We start from the raw sequence: 17,371 nt of genomic DNA, 5'->3' as shown, positions 1-17,371 counted from the left end.
TGCCATATAATAAACGCGCGAGGGGGGGGGGGGGGGGGCGTGGAAGAGCATGTCGGGGCGAAATTCTCACAAGAACTCGAAATAAATGCCCCGTCAGATATCAATGGGGGGGAATTGATGACAGATTTTTATTGTTAAATACTTATTAATGAAGAAAAAAATATGTCTCCAACAGAAGGGGCACTTTTCTCATCCAGGGCTAACGGGCCGGTGCTTGAGCGCCACTAGGGGTCCATCTGTGCATGTGCCTGAGTAGCACACACCACCCACATTCACGCCACTGTTAGTTGAAATCACGCCGTATTCTGTGCGATGACACGTCTTAAAAATGGCACACGGTTTTAATTTGAGAGCTCGTCCACGCTTCTCCAGCGGCGTGTGGTCGCTCAACCCGTCCGGCTAACATGCGAGCGTCACTATCTCTCTGCCACAGCTCAAACGAGAGAACCATGACTCTAATCCATGAGGTCAGAGAAAGGCACGGCTCTATTTACAAAGAATGGAAGACTGACTGTGGATTTGTGTTTGACTAAACGCTTACATTCAAATGAGTCTGTTCACACACATTCTTCTCCGGTTTTAATTAAATAAGAGGCCATCGGTTGAATCTCTATGTGGCAAAACAAAGACCAGTAAACTGCTTCGTGTCGTGACCCCGTATCATTTTTTCGGAGCAGGGGTTGTTTTTAGCATGCCTGATGTCCATGTGCGTGACTTTTCTACACTTTTCGGCAATGCTTGGAGATGAATTCTTCTGCGTGTGGTGCTCTCTGTGCGGCTAAAGAAAGCATACCGTGTTTACCGTGCTCGTCTGATAACGCCGTGAACGGCTCTCCGCTACGCTGACGTCACGTCATCCCTTTTTGTTTTCCTCACGTTTGTCTTTCAAACAGTCGCCAGCTGCCCGAGTGTAAGAAGGATTTTCCGACTCTCATATCAATCTGTTTCCAGACAAAGTTTACACGAGTGAGCCTACAAAAGAAGACGCACAGCCCCAGAATAACAATGATATCAAAATCACAACAGATTGTGATCGAGTCGGTTCAACATGCTTCAAGAAAGTACAAATAAGAAGAAGTGGAAGGCAATTGCTCATATCGGCAGACACACACCGACGTGTGAATTCGTTGAGTACTGACACGTGTTTTTGCCACTTCAAGCACGGGCTTACTGGTGTTTTGTTATTTAAGTCGAACGATTTCTTGAGATGGGTGCCCTGCTATGGGTTGAGTGAGGCTTTATTACCTTCGCATTGAAAATGCGGAAGGTTATGTTTTGATCGCCGTGTATTTATTTATTTGTGTGCGTGTTCCTTGCATAACAAAAAAAGTTTTAAACCGAATCGCATGAAATTTGGTGGAATGATTGGTTATTATCCGGGGACCATTTGATTAGATTTTGGGATCAATCGGGTCAAAGGTCAAGGTCATGGAAAGGTCAAAATCTTCTTTTTACCATAGCACGGTCAATTTGTATCCAATTGGCATGCAACTAATGCCAACATGTTCATAATTCAATGCCCAATCTTGTGATATGCAAAGGTATGCGCTCTACCGAGTGCCCATTCTAGTTTATAGATGTGCGTGTGTGTGTGTTTGTGTGTGTGTAAGCTCTGCACCTTCTCTCCTTGTCCCAACTGTTCACTCTTGACGTCGCTCAGTGTTTTCCAGTTCCTCTTTGATCCGCTCCCCGCTGACCTCATCTGTGTCAGGGATTGGCCGTCGATCGCGTTGCCTCCCCGGTCGAACCTATCGTGGAAACACACGGAACATAAATCGCAAATAAATGTGTGCGCAAACACTCTCGGACACCGTGTATACACACACCTGTGAAATATGAAATGTATTATTTAGAGTGTCGGGAGAAAAGGAAAAAATAAAAACAGGTGATTGAAGCAGACAGAATATACACCAGCGATATGTTCGTGAACACGTCTTTGTCTTGTGAGTGTGTATTTGCTCATGTGTGTGAAGATGATTTCGCTATTAGATACTGCACTGCATCCAGTGAAGGAGATGCTGCACTGCATCTGCTATTATCTCCCAGAAACCACCTTCAGCATGACAGAATTACTCCTTTAATCTCTTTACTGATTTCCAGCCACTGCATCTATACCCCGCGATCTATTTTATCAGAGTCATGCATTCATACTTCAATCAGCTTTTTACATTTACATAATTGTTTCTCCATAAACACGGTTTCTTTGCTGAGGCAAAAAATAATAATAATAATGCTTTCCTGTCTTTTTTCTGTACCCGGTGCACCTATTAATGTTTCTATTTAATATTCCCGTTGAAATCGTACCGCATCAGTGTGACTCCTGCTCGGTATTCTAGGCCAGCAGAGCAATCTAATCTAGGAATCATCCAAATTCATCAACTGCCTTCAATTATGCATGCAGGCCTGGTCAAGGCGACCTCACAGAGCACCACAGGAACCAGAGTCAGACTCTCTTTGGCTTTCAAAGTGCAGACCTACATATTAAAAAGGAGAGTCGGTTCTTAAATAACATTCAGTTGTAAACTGGAGAGAGGACCAAACAGCAATAGAGACGAGAGTGGGAGGGGTGTGTGTGTGTGTGTGTGTGTGTGGGGGGGGTAATCAGGGATTAGGGGAAGAATGGAAAGAGAAGCACTGTTTTTTTCCTTTGACTGTCAGGCTGCAATGGTGTATTGACCAGAGACTAATAAGATCAAGATTAAAGCTGGAGCAATGGAGCCTGTCTCTCCACTCTCTGCCTCTCCAACACATACAACAACAACGAATGCAACATACACACTAGAATAATGGCTACTATTCATGGAGCAGCAAGCCACATATTCATAAACCAGACGTCAACAAATGAAAGCGTCTACTAATTAAAGCCCACAGGTGCCAACAAACCCAAATCATATTTCCTGCATTTGTACTTTGAAGTGGGTGCCCAGTTTGACACATTCCTCTGCCTAAGAATAGCTTTTTAATGCAACACACAATCAATCACATGCATACTGAAGCATTGATGTGTACATGCGCACAAGGCAACAACAAAAAAGGAGGGGGAAAAAAGGCATTTATGTTTCAGCGGTGGCCAGATTTAGGAACAGCCTTAATGAGTCATAATGTAAAAACCCTCCGCAGGAAGTGCTAATATGACTCCGGTTTGAGGCGGCTCACCGTGTCCCATCTTTCTCTGCACGTACAGCAGCAAGTCAGAAACTGGAATCCAGAAATATCTGTGTTCCTTTTTTCTGTTCCTCCCTCCCTCCACCCATCCTCTCTACGTCACGTCTAGAGTCGTGCTGGCACTGAGGAGGCACATGCCACCAGTCTCCTTCTCCTGACACGTGTTCATCAGGGTTTTGCACTTAGGTTTGTCCATCGTGTGTGTGTGTGTGTGTGTGTGTGTGTGTGTGTGTGTAAACCCTGTGTCAAGTTCTCCCTCTAATATATTTGACATATAATAAGCATTACAGCAACAAGAAAACACAATCTCCATTTGTAGCGACTTGTCCTTCTGTTTTGTGTCTCGTCGGGCGCTCGTGATGTCACACACTATACATACAGAGCATTACTGAACAGTTATTGAGACACGTTTCTGAATGTGCGCGAGTGTCGGTGTATGCATCACACCAGAGTGACTCACCAGGCCCGCAGACTAAATGCCTCCGGTAAGTCTGGGTTGACCATGACAGTTGAACTGAATAAGGCAGAGAGGGATCTGCCTCCAAAATCTGACAGGCGAGCTCCTTTGATGGCGACCACTGGCTGCCGAGAGCCGTCAAACTTCTCCGCCTGGAGAAACAACAAACCGTGTCAATGACAGTAATTGAGGAGAAAAAGATGGAGAACAAAAGATGGGGAAAGCACTTATATATAGATATACAGGACTGTCTCAGAAAATTAGAATATTGTGATAAAGTTCTTTATTTTCTGTAATGCAATTAAAAAAACAAAAATGTCATGCATTCTGGATTCATTACAAATCAACTGAAATATTACAAGCCTTTTATTTTTTTTAATATTGCTGATTATGGCTTACAGCTTAAGAAAACTCTAAAATCCTATCACATAAAATTTTAATATTTCCTCAGACCAAGTAAAAAAAAGATTTATAACAGCTGAGTGTTTGTCAAGGCTCAGGAAACCCTTGCAGGTGTTTCGAGTTAATTAGACAATTCAAGTGATTTGTTTAATACCCTACTAGTATACTTTTTCATGATATTCTAATATTTAGAGATAGGATATTTGAGTTTTCTTAAGCTGTAAGCCATAATCAGCAATAAATCAGAATAAAAGGCTTGCAATATTTCAGTTGATTTGTAATGAATCCAGAATGCATGACATTTTTGTTTTTTTAATTGCATTACAGAAAATAAAGAACTTCATCACAATATTCTAATTTTCTGAGACAGTCCTGTATATATATGCTCAGTCCGTTTCTGCGGTTGGCAGAGACTAGAAAGTAATACGTGGTATGGTTTGCGTTTATAATTGGACAACCTACAAGTTAATTTGAAAGTCATTTCTGGATTTTGGCAAAGTGGAGGGATTAGCGCTTGCAGATTGAATAAGCTTAGAGAATAATAGTGCCATTTCATGCATGTTCGAGAGTTATTTAGCCTTTCGTCTCAAATCAGGGACTTTGATCCAAAACAACTCCTGAAGGTCACGGGAAGGACTTGACCGATCCACATTTAACAGCTCAGGAAACCCAATCAAATGCCTCTGAATGCAAGAGCAAACACAGAGATATGACACACACATAGATGGATGGGCACCTTCATAAACACACGATTAATTACAGGATCCCTGAATATAGAGTGAGGAGAGAAAGGAAGGGAGTGAGCGAGAGGGAGAGAGAGAGAGAGATTATAGTTATTACCTCCTCTCCCCACAGTGTGACCGTAACCACTTTGCCAGTTGTGTCTATTAGGTTGAGGGCCCTCTTGGAGACTTCCTTGCTGGTCTTAGTGGTAATACGGGATACATCCTCCGCACTCCTACACACTCCAATAACATCTAACAAAGAGGGAGAGAGTCATTTTACATCTCCATCTGTAGATCGCTCATGAATACAGGCAGACAAATAGTATAAAGATACAGAAAGTGTGTAATATGTGAGGAGAGCCTTTAAAATGTCTCCTGGATACATTCTACATAAGGTAGTAAAGACCCAACACACCAGAGTTGACACTCTTATGATATTGCCAAGTCCCAGCAGAGTGACATGCATGTCACAACAGGCTGGCTAACACCCAGGCCCAGGCTGCAAAGCACAACACACACACTCAGTCATGTTCCCCGTCATGCTCAGGGCCTGAACACTTCATTCAGGATTACTGCACTGAGGAGCAGTCAGGGCTGAGCTCCAAGAAGGTGTAGAGCCATGACTAATATGAAAAACTCATTTGAACAAGTCAAATTCATTTATAAAGTGTTTATGGACTACAAATGGTAAAACAGATTAGTGAAAACAAAGAGAAGAAAATATTAAATCAAGAGTAGACAGGATTAATGCACAGGAGAGATAACCTGTGTGTTCATTTGAATTTCTGTGATTGGACCTTTTGGTCTATAAATGACTTAAAGGAGTCTCCTTCTTCCAACTAATAACATTTTCAAAACATTTTCCTACATCTGAAAACACGAGAGAAGCAGCCGGGGTTCGTCATTTCACTTGATGAATAACTTAAATTTGCCCCCTGGAGTTTTCTTGTTAGCAAACAAAGTTGTGTAAACATTCAGTCATACTTTTTTTTTTTTTACTTGTTTGGGAATGCTATTTCTAATTCATGAAATATTTACAAAGCAATTTTTTTTTTTAACGATGCATCGTTCACGTTCGTGTTTTCAAGCTCGCAGTTTGGATTGTTCAGTTTCTTTGTTGCCATCTGCCGATCACTGAATAGTGTGACACGTGCAGCGGATACATGTATTCCATTGTGTCCTCAATACAGTGAAAACAAAAACCCACTGAAAAAAAGCATTTCTCCATAGTACTACGACTAATTCCACAAGGCCCGCCTCTAAATGTCTCCACAATGACCACATTGGTGTCGGTTTCATTTTCTGTCCATCTCATGGCGTCAGACCTGGTGCCGTGCGCTACAGAAAACGTCTGGACAGAATTAAAATAGAGTTTGCAAACCAGTCATTCTCTGAACATCTCCCTACTTCGGCTCACCTTTCTCTAATCTCTGCCGCTGCCCCCCCCACCCCCCCTTCCTCTCTCGCTCCGTCTGCGCTCTCTCAGCCCTCCTTAATTCCATTATGATTGAGACGATGTCACCCACCTCTGAACTCCATTATCACCAGAGGAACAGGCTGACAGTTCTCATTACCATGTCATAATCCCCTATTTAACAAAAGGAGCAGCGGTGGAGAGAGAGAGAGAGAGAGAGAGAGAAAATGGAGAAACAACAAAGGACACGCAGGATGTAATGCTGCCGCTGCAGACACTCCTCCAGAGCATCTCCGTGCTGCTGGGCTGGTTATATGATTATTTATTCAGTGATTGGCGAGTACCTGGTTTAGATTTTAAATTGTGTCAAATTTAGAAAACCATGTTTGTATATTTCTCAAATATAAGTAATGGGGGAAAAAGTATTGATAGATTTGTACCAACGCCCAGGTATTGACACTAGTAACGACAACTTTTAAATGATGCTCAGCCCTGATCATAAGTAACAAAAACAATTGTTGAATGCAAGTCTAAAAAGTTGAGTCAAAAGCTGTTGTGTCTTCACCTTTTAAACGTGCACACAAACCAAAACCATTTTAAATATTTGTGTTACACCCTCATTGCCACAACTACCGAAACATCATTTTCATACTTCTGCGTCTTGTCATTCAAAAATATTGCGCAGACGGCCAAAAGCGCACGTTGAATCACGAATTTCCACCCCAATCTATACGTGGGCTATCCTAATTCACCCGTCACCGAGATAAGACGTCCCCGTCAGACACAGAGAGCAGGCACTGCAACTAACCTTCACAAAAACAGTGGAATGAGCATCATCCCCATTTTATCTCTCCTCTTTACCATATGCCTGAATTAACCTTCCTCCTGACCCGGCCATAATTTATTCTTCCACGACACCTGGTACATAACAGACTGGCACGGGGATGTGTATCAAACTCTAAGTTTTATCATCTCTAACTTGTAATTGCCGGAGCTGGCAGAGCAGTTGGAGGGACGATCCAGACGATAACCGTTAACAGTTAGGATACTGGCAGCAACCGGCCTGAGAACACCAGGAACCTCAAGGAGCCTCATGCAAGAAACCGTACCAACGGATTTGTTCTTAACCCTCCTGTTACCTTTCGGGTCAATTTGACCCCATTCAATGTTTAATGTCGGTGTTCCTTGGGGTCAATTTGACCCCAGGCTGTTTTTCACTTTGTCAAACATATAAGAAATATCAACTTTTTTATATATTTAACCCTTGTGTTGCCTTCGGGTCAATTTGACCCGATTCAATGTTTCACCCTCCTGTCGCCTTCGGGTCAATATGACCCGATTCAATGTTTAACCCTCCTGTTACCTTTATATTTACTAACATATTTTACCCTTGAGGTCAATATGACCCCAGCTATTAAAATCTCCAGAAAATTATTAGAATTAATATTGTTTTTCAAGTTTAAGTGTGAGGTACTTTATGTTTGTTTGTTGACTCCTGAAAGAACACCGACATTAAACATTGAATCGGGTCAAATTGACCCGAAGGCGACAGGAGGGTTAAATATTGAATCGGGTCAAAATGACCCGAAGGCAACACAAGGGTTAAAGGGATATTTAGGTCGTCAACAAACAAACATAAAGTACCTCACACTTAAACTTGGGAAACAATATTAATTCTAATAATTTTCTGGAGGTTTTAATTGCTGGGGTCAAATTGACCCAGAGGGTAGAATATGTTAGTAAATGTAAAGGTAACAGGAGGGTTAAGTTGCACAAACAAGTGATCAAAGAGAATGTGTGGCATTCAACAATAAAAAAAAAAAAACTTTTAGTGGTCCAGTCCCATCGTACAAGTCATGTACTGATAGTGTGACTCCCGCCACAGAGGGAAACAACTCATCCGGATTAATTTGGAGTTTAAAAAAAAGGATATTACAATAAACTAAAATGCATTCAAACAACTAAAGCTTACTGCAAAGTTCTTTTTTTTTTATCATCATCAACATGACTGCCAATAGACAGAATTTATTTGGCGGGGGGGGATTTGGCACACAATCTTGTACAGTTCAGTAGTTGTAGGGAAATTCTCCAACCGCGACAGCTGCCTCAAGGACTTCAAGCAGGTCGCTGTTGAGCAGCATTCCTCTGTAGCGCGCAACAGTCTCAAATCCTTTACTGTGGGCAATAATTTTCTCTCGTCTAATATCTCCGTGACCGCCTTTCATATTTGTTAGTCACGGACCGTTTTGCTTTCAACAGACCTCTTTTAGCATTCAACGTCACCTCGTTTCCTTTCCTTCTGTATTAGCACGGCACAGCTCTGACGACAGCTCATCAAGAGCGGTGCTAATGAACGAGACTCACTGGGCTGCTGTTGGTCTTTGCTTATGGTTTTCAAAATCAAATGATAAAAACACATGGCAGCCATTCAGGTGTGTGGGAAAATACCAGCCACCAAAATCAATAACTGAATGAATGGGTTGCTGGATCACACTTCATTTTCTATCTTTAACAGTTAGTTTAGAAAGTTGGGAGTGAGTCATGTGAGATTGTTGTTACGGTTTGACAGGTTTGAATCTTAATCAGTTGATCATGTTGATGACCATGATGAGCTTGTGGAAACAAATCTCACAGCTCTTCCCTGAGTTCTGTCTGGCTCACTCCTCTTAACCCTTGTGTTGCCTTCGGGTCATTTTGACCCGATTCAATATTTAACCCTCCTGTCGCCTTCGGGTCAATTTGACCCGATTCAATGTTTAATGTCGGTGTTCTTTCGGGAGTCAACAAACAAACATAAAGTACCTCACACTTAAACTTGAAAAGCAATATTAATTATAATAATTTTCTGGAGATTTTAATAGCTGGGGTCATATTGACCTCAAGGGTAAAATATGTTAGTAAATATAAAGGTAACAGGAGGGTGAAACATTGAATCGGGTCAAATTGACCCGAAGGCAACACAAGGGTTAAAGTTGTGATGTAATGAAATATGTATTTTTAAACCTTTTAGATATCACAGGTCCTATTGTGCACTTATTTATCAATATATGGCAAATATATATATATTTTTTTTATTGTATTTTCTTTCTGTAAAAAAAAAAGAAAAAAAGACATGGGCTTACTTAAGTTTGTACCAACCGGTTTCAATACGTAATATCATGACATCCATCCAATCAATCTGCGAGTGTGGAGATAGTCCTCTGGAGCTTCATGTTGCTCTACATCCTAGCCTCTTCACTTTTTTAGCGGTTTAAAAAAATGCAAAGGATTTGATTTAAATCCCTCGTGTAACTGTACACCACTCAAATATTCTGTTTCACTCGGGGAACACCCGCAGCACAGAAGCTGAAGACGCTCTCTAAATGTGTTCTTTCATCGGTAAATGGCCGAACGGTGCACGTCTCATTGGGGAAGTTCTTCTCTTACCAACGATGGCGTCCTTGTCTCTGTTCTCCAGCTCGGCGATGGGCACAAAGTCACAGTGCACGGCTGGGATTCCTTGACTGTCATCACATGGGACGATGGATGACTGAGCGTGGAGGGTCATCTCATAGTTGTTCTTCAGGGTGGTGTACTGTTTGTTGGCCACCTTCAGCGTAGCGTTGGTGATGAAGTACACCTATGGAGAATGGGCAAGCAAGGGGAGCTGGCTTTATGAAATCAGACTGGTTATTTCCTGCTAATTACTCTGACCGATCGAATTGGGTGAACACTTTATAGATCCACGACAAACCTTAATGTCCAACTAAGATGTGGTGTCATATCAGACCCATCACTTCTCTAATTCACCAGGAAACCGAGTGAGTCTGCTGAACAGCACACTCTCTACTCAATATGCAAAGCACACTCATTTGCTCTTCCAACTCGCCAACATCCCTTCCCTCTGCCTTAGAGTTTCTCTCTATAGCTTCCTATCTTTCCTTTCCTTCCTTTCTCACTCCGATTTACCCCACACGGAGAGATAGGCGCACACAACTAATGTGATCAGCATTCCGGCTGCTCAGAGCCAGTCACACCCACTCGCTGTTCTGTCAATACTCGGGATCACGAAAGGGAAGACGGATTCATTCCGTTATTTATCTTCGGAGGGCAGGGGGCACAAATTGGATCTTGGGCTGTGTTGGGAGTCCCCGCCAGTGGCTGATACCTGAGCCGGTGTGACTAGCCAAATGACGGCCGGGGTTAATTGAGTTATTAAGCTCTGTGTGGCGGACTGAGTTGAGCACGAGCTTTAACATACAGGAACATGCACAGGGCATGTTGCAAGTGGTCAGACTGAGCGCCGCAGCTTTGGTCATGCATCCACAAATAGCCAGAGAAGAGTGCAAACTTAAATATGTTGATATCTCATCAGACATCTGGATACGCCATCTGGAATTTGACTTGTTTGTCACTTGTCCATTAATTGAGTTTTTATTCGTCTAACCACTTAAATGCAATATCTGAGTTACTTTTGATGGCAGCACTGTTTCCTCAGAAGTATAAATAAGGAATTATCAAATCTGATTGGTTCTTAATATTCATGATTATTTTAAGCATTCTACAGAATAAAATCTCCTGTATAAAGTTTGCTTCGCCGGCCTCCAGCCGGGTCAGACGTCAGCATTACTGTCCGCTCTGTAACCGCTGCTGGACGTTACATTTATTTCTAAAATAAAGCAGATATTTACAAGGACCGTGGGGATGAAACATGATCCATGAACAAATGCCACCGATAATCTTCTTTGAAAATCAAATGTGACCTTTTTTAGATCGTTAATATTGCACACAAAAAAACGACCATTAGCTGTATAAAGACAGTCTCTCTCCCACACTGCTCTTTTAAAGATGCAGATGAGGAGCAACCACCCTCCGGTTCTCCTGCAGGTAAACACTTTGCGCTCCGTCAGCAACATTGCCGTTGATTGCACCGTTAGTGCTGCTAGGCTGTGACACACCACCATGTTGAGAGCCATGTGGAGGCAATATAAATGCTCTGACTTCCGCATAGAGAACATTAAAAACCAATCGGTTTGTCGAAAAGATTAAAGGGCGATAGGGTTTGACTGACTTTAATTCTGATACTCCTATATATGATAAATGTTACAATACCTGAAGGATAGGATTTGTATTTTCACTTTCCGATGTACATAGTGAGTTATTAAATCGTTACTACACGTAAGAGAAAGGTGACACACTCCAGTGTATTGTGAATTTCAGCTAAAGCCAATATGAAGCAGAGTTGCCCATATAGATTAGGAATATTTAAAATGTTGAGTCTTTTAAGTAGGACATTTCTTCTTGGCTTTTTAATGAGTCGTGCCTGAGGCTTACGTCTTGCCAGGACCCAACACTGGCTATAAACCTTCACATGACCACCACTTTAAATAATGTGTATTCCTCACAGAAACCTGTCAGTTTGTCTTTACAGCTATCACCTGCAAATGAGAGACATGTTTATAATACTAGACAGGCACTAAATGGTCACTATACTTTTCCTCTACCCAGAACCAATGCACTTAAGAAATCAGTAATGTACAGAGCCATTGCATCCTGGAATGTGCTCCCCTCATATGTGACTCCAACAAGAAATACATGTGATTTAAAAAGGAAACTTAAGGCAGCAATAATCAGAAAGGAAATTATAGTAGATTAGGTTATTATTTTAGGTATTTAAGGTATTTGGGTATTATTATTTTACTTTTAATGTAAACGTTGTTTTCAAAGTCTAAGTGTTTTTGTGATAATTGATCATGCTGTACTGCATTTTATGTATTTGTATTGTAATGTTTTTTTGCCTGGACCCCAGGAAGAATAGTCTCCACAACGGTGTAGAGTGGGGATCCTTAATAAACTAAACTAAACTAAACTGGCATGAAGCCGAATATTATCTTTGGCCAAGCGTTAGAATGCAATTCAGCACATTATTTTTTTCTTCTCATATCTTCCAATGTCATGGATTACATTTCAGTATGGAGAGGATGAGTGTTATCAGTGACCCATACCAATTATAATCTCTGCATCAATTATGATGATTATGCCAAGGAGAACATAAATAAACACAGCCTGCAAGACTGAGAGTCAATTCTGACACTTAACTAACAGCAATAGAATCTAAACATCAGATGTGAAGTATTCTCACTGATAAGAGGCATACTCCACGCCTCATATATCCACTCAAATGCTCATTATCTCTGAAACGTATATATATTTAAAGAAAAATATTGCAGCACTTGATGAATTTCCTCCACAAAATCCTCTAATTCTTTCCTCTGGCTCCTTCATTGGCCAGAAGTCCTGCAGGCATGAGATGATTTTGCAGAAGGGTATATTATGTACTTTTTTGCCTATTATACATTGATTTAAGGCATACAAAATAGATGGATGAGAAAGTCACTCTGCAAGTAGTTAGTTTATGTTATCTATGTTGTATAGCCTTTAGATATTGCCTGGCTGTTAGCAATTTCATAGAATAAATGATATGGCTAAGAAGTGTTGCAAGCTCACTCTGAAACAATGAGAGTAGCATTCAAATCTATCAGAAATGAAATATGTACAAAAGTTACTACTTTTTAAGTGAAGTTTCAAAGAAGCTCTTATCACTTTAAGTGAGGATGGATATGGGTGAGTGGGATTTGCTCACCTTGCCTTGCTCCACTAGAGAGAAAAACGTGTCCACTTCGTTGTTGAAGGCTGTGATCTTGATCTCTCCCTGTTGATGAGCACTTTTTACATTAACCGACATTTGTTTCACGGATAAAACTCCAGACAGCCATGTGTGACATACATGCACATGGACAGATATGCAGGTATCTCCACTCCTCTACTCACACTCTCATCCAATATCTCAAAGGAGAAGAGCTTGCCCTCTCCTCTGGAGTTACTCCAGGTGCGGATACTGGATTTGTTGGTGACTCGGGCTCTGATAGTCCACCTGAGGATATACACACAGCAGACACTTAGAATAATGAATCAGTGCTCAAAGTCAACAAAACAAACACAAAAACTAAATGTTTAAATGGTTACGGGGGGAAAAGGCATCAAATGAATTAACCTTAAAAATACCTTAATTAAAGTTGACCTTAAAGCTTGGGGCGGATAACATCGGAGAAACCAGCGTAAAGGAGTTTTTTTTAATTATCCAACCGAGAAAACTGAGCCCAGCATTTCCAACTCTTTTCCAATAAAAGTAATAAGCAGCACAATCTTAAATTGTTGATAAATTTAGTGAGAGAGTTGATGCCAACTTGAGAAATTGGCACGCCGTCCCTTCAGGTCTCCCTCCAAAGCAACTGACCCAAAATTAACATTATACATGTACAAATACCCTGTTTTGAAATAAATATTTAGACAGGCTTATTACAGTCTTTACAGATAGTTTATTGATACAGGAAACGGGCCAAGTGGGCATGTTAACAAATCATATTTTCATTTCCTATTAACGGATTCATTTTACGTGAAAGCACACATAAACACGTAACATAAATCCTGTGTTTAAAAAATGATGACACACGCTTTCTTTGCTCAACACATGTCAAACTTAAGTAGAAGAGTTTCAGTCTAAAGGGCGGCACATCAAATAAAGATAGCTGCAGAGACATTTGCAGACATTTCCTTTTTTGTTGACGAGCACCCAACTCGGCTCAATCCGTCGCCAACGTGAGTCTCTTGTTAAAGTTCCAGGAGAGAAAAAAAAAAAAAAAGTATCCCGCAACTTTCTTTTCTCAAAGAGTGAACTCGGTGTAGTACATCTGCCAACTGCATTTTAAATGTGCTTCTTGTTCTGTTTTTAACAACAGCCAGCCAAGCTCGGCGCTTCGTGCGGCAGTGAGCTTCTTGACTGCGTTGATAATTGTGCAGTGGAGGATATTCATACCGTAACTTTGCCGGCAATTAAATCCCCTATCATGAAAGCAGCTGCTGGCCCAGAGTGAACCCCATTCCCTGCTCAGTATGGATAAGACTGCTACACCAAGGTTTATGGCAGCCAAAAGCCAATTATAGTCTGCTCTAGATGCTATTACTTAACACCGGCAAAATGGGATGAGAGCGCTATGCAAACAGCCATAAAAGACCAAGTGAACAAAGACAGCATATACGCTACATAATCCACTGTGCAAAACACTTTGTGTCCGCCACACACACACACACACACACACACAACCGCACTTTTCATTTCACGCAAACATACGTGGAAGAACCACAGCTGCTGAAGTCATCCGTTTTATTCACTGTAGGTGCTCCCCGACTTCGAACTTAGAACAGTCATCAGTTTATTACAACACCTCGAGGCACAGTTATCTTTACAGCTTGCAATCTCCAACAGGGCGACGGTATCGGAGCCCATACGTGGAGGGAGAGTTGACGGGGTATCTCGCCTCCAATCGGAAGAACGACATCTTGCTCTGCCGTGCTCTTGTCTTTCGGTGGCCAGGTTTAAGGTCAGAGACTTAAGCCAAACGAAAACGATAAGAAGAGAAGGGGGGGAGGGGGAGGGGGGAAAGCGGCAGTCAAATTGAACCCTGGAGGAGGTAAAGAAATTGTGAGAGGGAATGAAGGGATGGGGGATGAGTTTGGCCAAATCCCCGCCGGGCCAAATAACAGAATAAAAACCGTCAGCAGCAGACTTTAAAGACCCGGCAGTACCTGCCTGGAAAGTATCCGTTTCTCAGGCGAGATCGGTCATTTAATTTAATTTCTATGCAAATTAAGCTGCACACACACACTTAAGTACTATTATGAAAAGGCAGCAAACAGGCAAGTAGAGTCACAGCATGAGAGGAAATAGCTCAGTTGATGAACAAACAGCAGAGGAGAGGCTTACATTTGAAAAGGAAGGATTCCAGCTCAGAAGTGAAGACGTGTTTAAAGAACCATACATGCGTGTGAAAGCAGGCACGAGCAGAGATGGACACATACACCTAAACTTACTTGCTTTGGTAGGGGTTTAGGCTTTCAATAGGCATGACTTTTGATGAAGAACCTGGCGAAGAGCTGCTAGCCTTCGTGGGTGACGCCTTCATGGGTGACGCGTTCATGGGTGACGCCTTCATGGGTGACGCCTTCATGGGTGACGCGTTCATGGGTGACGCCTTCATGGGTGACGCCTTCATGGGTGACGCCTTCATGGGTGACGCCTTCATGGGTGACGCCTTCATGGGTGACGCCTTCATGGGTGACGCCTTCATGGGTGACGCCGTCATGGGTGACGCCTTCATGGGTGACGCCGTCATGGGTGACGCCGTCATGGGTGACGCCTTCATGGGTGACGCCTTCATGGGTGACGCCTTCATGGGTGATGCCGTCATGGGTGACGCCTTCATGGGTGACGCCGTCATGGGTGACGCCTTCATGGGTGACGCCGTCATGGGTGACGCCTTCATGGGTGATGCCGTTATGGGTGACGCCGTCATGGGTGACGCCGTCATGGGTGACGCCGTCATGGGTGACGCCTTCATGGGTGACGCCTTCATGGGTGACGCCGTCATGGGTGACGCCGTCATGGGTGACGCCTTCATGGGTGACGCCGTCATGGGTGACGCCTTCATGGGTGACGCCGTCATGGGTGACGCCTTCATGGGTGACGCCGTCATGGGTGACGCCTTCATGGGTGACTTTCCAACAAAACCCTTTTCATGGCCTCGGGAAGAAGAAAGAGAAACAAGGTGAGATACTCACTGTATACGAGTCCTTCAAATTTAAAAGTTGACAATTTGATAGTTTTAAAATATTAGTACATTTATTGAAAACTATTTTCTGTTTTAATACCAAACTTGATTTTCACCATCTAATCACAAGAGACCGACACCATTTTAAGTTGTGTTGCCATGACAACAACTTTGTTCTTCATTGTTTTAAGAGTGGTGCGAGTTCAAAGAGAACGTTTTTTTTAAAGCAGATTAAATATACTCAAAAGAGAGAGGTCCTTGATCGAATAACATGCATTCTTTTTTCAGAGTAAAATGTTATATCAAAGTCAGTTTTATTTGTCAATTTTTCATATGTGCAAACATACAGAAGATTGAAATTACGTTTCTCTTCTGTCCAACATAAAGTGAATTGAATTGTGTGAATATATTACATGTACGGATTGAAGATTAACAATGCATCTAAATTAAGCGGCAACTGCTAAAATAGACAGAACATACACGATCGAGGAAGACTTGAGAAGTGTAGAGGAGGGACTGCGATTTGCCAAAATAGACGAGATTAAGAATATATTTTTTCCAAACATCGAAGCATGGTGCCGTTTGGATTTTAAAGCCATTGGTACTTTTAATCAATTCAGAACCGTCTTGTTAGCAGCTTTAATGTCGTCTGAAGTGGCCTCCATATAAGATAAGATAAGATAAGCCTTTATTAGTCCCACAGTGGGGAAATTGCAGGATCCCAGCAGCGGGTGCACATAAGAGCAGTAATAAAAATACACAAAATATGTATATAACATATAACAATATCATACATTCCCATTGTCAACGGCTTGACAACGGGCGTTAGTACCGCCCATGGCGCTGATTGGCTAATCGTAATGTCGGCCCGATCACTTTCTTTAATGGATCAACCTGCCGTTTCATTTCCTGTCACGACGCCAGACAAATCAGTTCACATGACCGCAGCAGAGTGAGCAGATTCAAAAGGTCTGGACTCGGGCGAGCCATTAATATACCATAAAATAAAACAAATAAAAGACTGATTAGCGTTGCACTATAAGACTATGACCTGGTAAGACTCTAAAAAGTTGACAGCCGACATCTCAATCTGAGATTCAGATATGCTTGTTGCGGATAATGTGGAGTCGAGCAGATAGACGAGTGAATTCATATTTTTTAAATAATTTTCTTCATTTACCATCAAGGTTCCACAAACTGTGACACTTATTTCCTCAAATCACAAGCAAAGGTTATCAAGAACAGTAGTTGAGGAGGACAAATACATTTGCAGTTACAATAGATATATGTTAGAGCAACTACCAGTTTGCAAGGCTCTGCAAACTTAAACACTTTAGAAAATGGTTTCAGCGATGATAAAACATTAATGATAGTACTGCTACATCAGCTGCCAACATTATAAACTGCCCGAGAAAGTGAAACAGATCTCCCTTTAGAGTTACTAATTTCCCTGTTAAAATCAATTTGTGGCATTGATTAAAACTATGTTTTTCTTCTTATGCTTTAAACAGTCTTCTGATTTATTAAATTGACTTACTTTATTCATATCATGCCATCTTTC

General features: G+C 41.8%; 1 protein-coding gene across 2 annotated transcripts in view; it reads right to left on the bottom strand.

Annotated features, from left to right (window-relative positions):
* Positions 1 to 17,371, bottom strand: part of LOC130190356 (replication protein A 70 kDa DNA-binding subunit-like) — a 38,146-nt gene that overhangs the window by 14,266 nt on the left and 6,509 nt on the right. For both annotated transcript variants that reach the window (XM_056409724.1, XM_056409734.1), the window contains 7 exons: positions 15,074 to 15,782; positions 12,974 to 13,076; positions 12,786 to 12,854; positions 9,590 to 9,782; positions 4,865 to 5,001; positions 3,626 to 3,774; positions 1,619 to 1,748 (listed from right to left, as the gene is read on the bottom strand). In XM_056409724.1, coding sequence (XP_056265699.1) covers positions 1,619 to 1,748; positions 3,626 to 3,774; positions 4,865 to 5,001; positions 9,590 to 9,782; positions 12,786 to 12,854; positions 12,974 to 13,076; positions 15,074 to 15,782 — 1,490 coding nt within the window. The remainder of the gene's footprint in view (positions 1 to 1,618; positions 1,749 to 3,625; positions 3,775 to 4,864; positions 5,002 to 9,589; positions 9,783 to 12,785; positions 12,855 to 12,973; positions 13,077 to 15,073; positions 15,783 to 17,371) is intronic.

The sequence above is a fragment of the Pseudoliparis swirei genome, chromosome 3 (assembly GCF_029220125.1).
Source record: "Pseudoliparis swirei isolate HS2019 ecotype Mariana Trench chromosome 3, NWPU_hadal_v1, whole genome shotgun sequence".
Lineage (NCBI taxonomy): Eukaryota > Metazoa > Chordata > Actinopteri > Perciformes > Liparidae > Pseudoliparis > Pseudoliparis swirei.
This window is presented reverse-complemented; position numbering and strand designations above follow the sequence as displayed.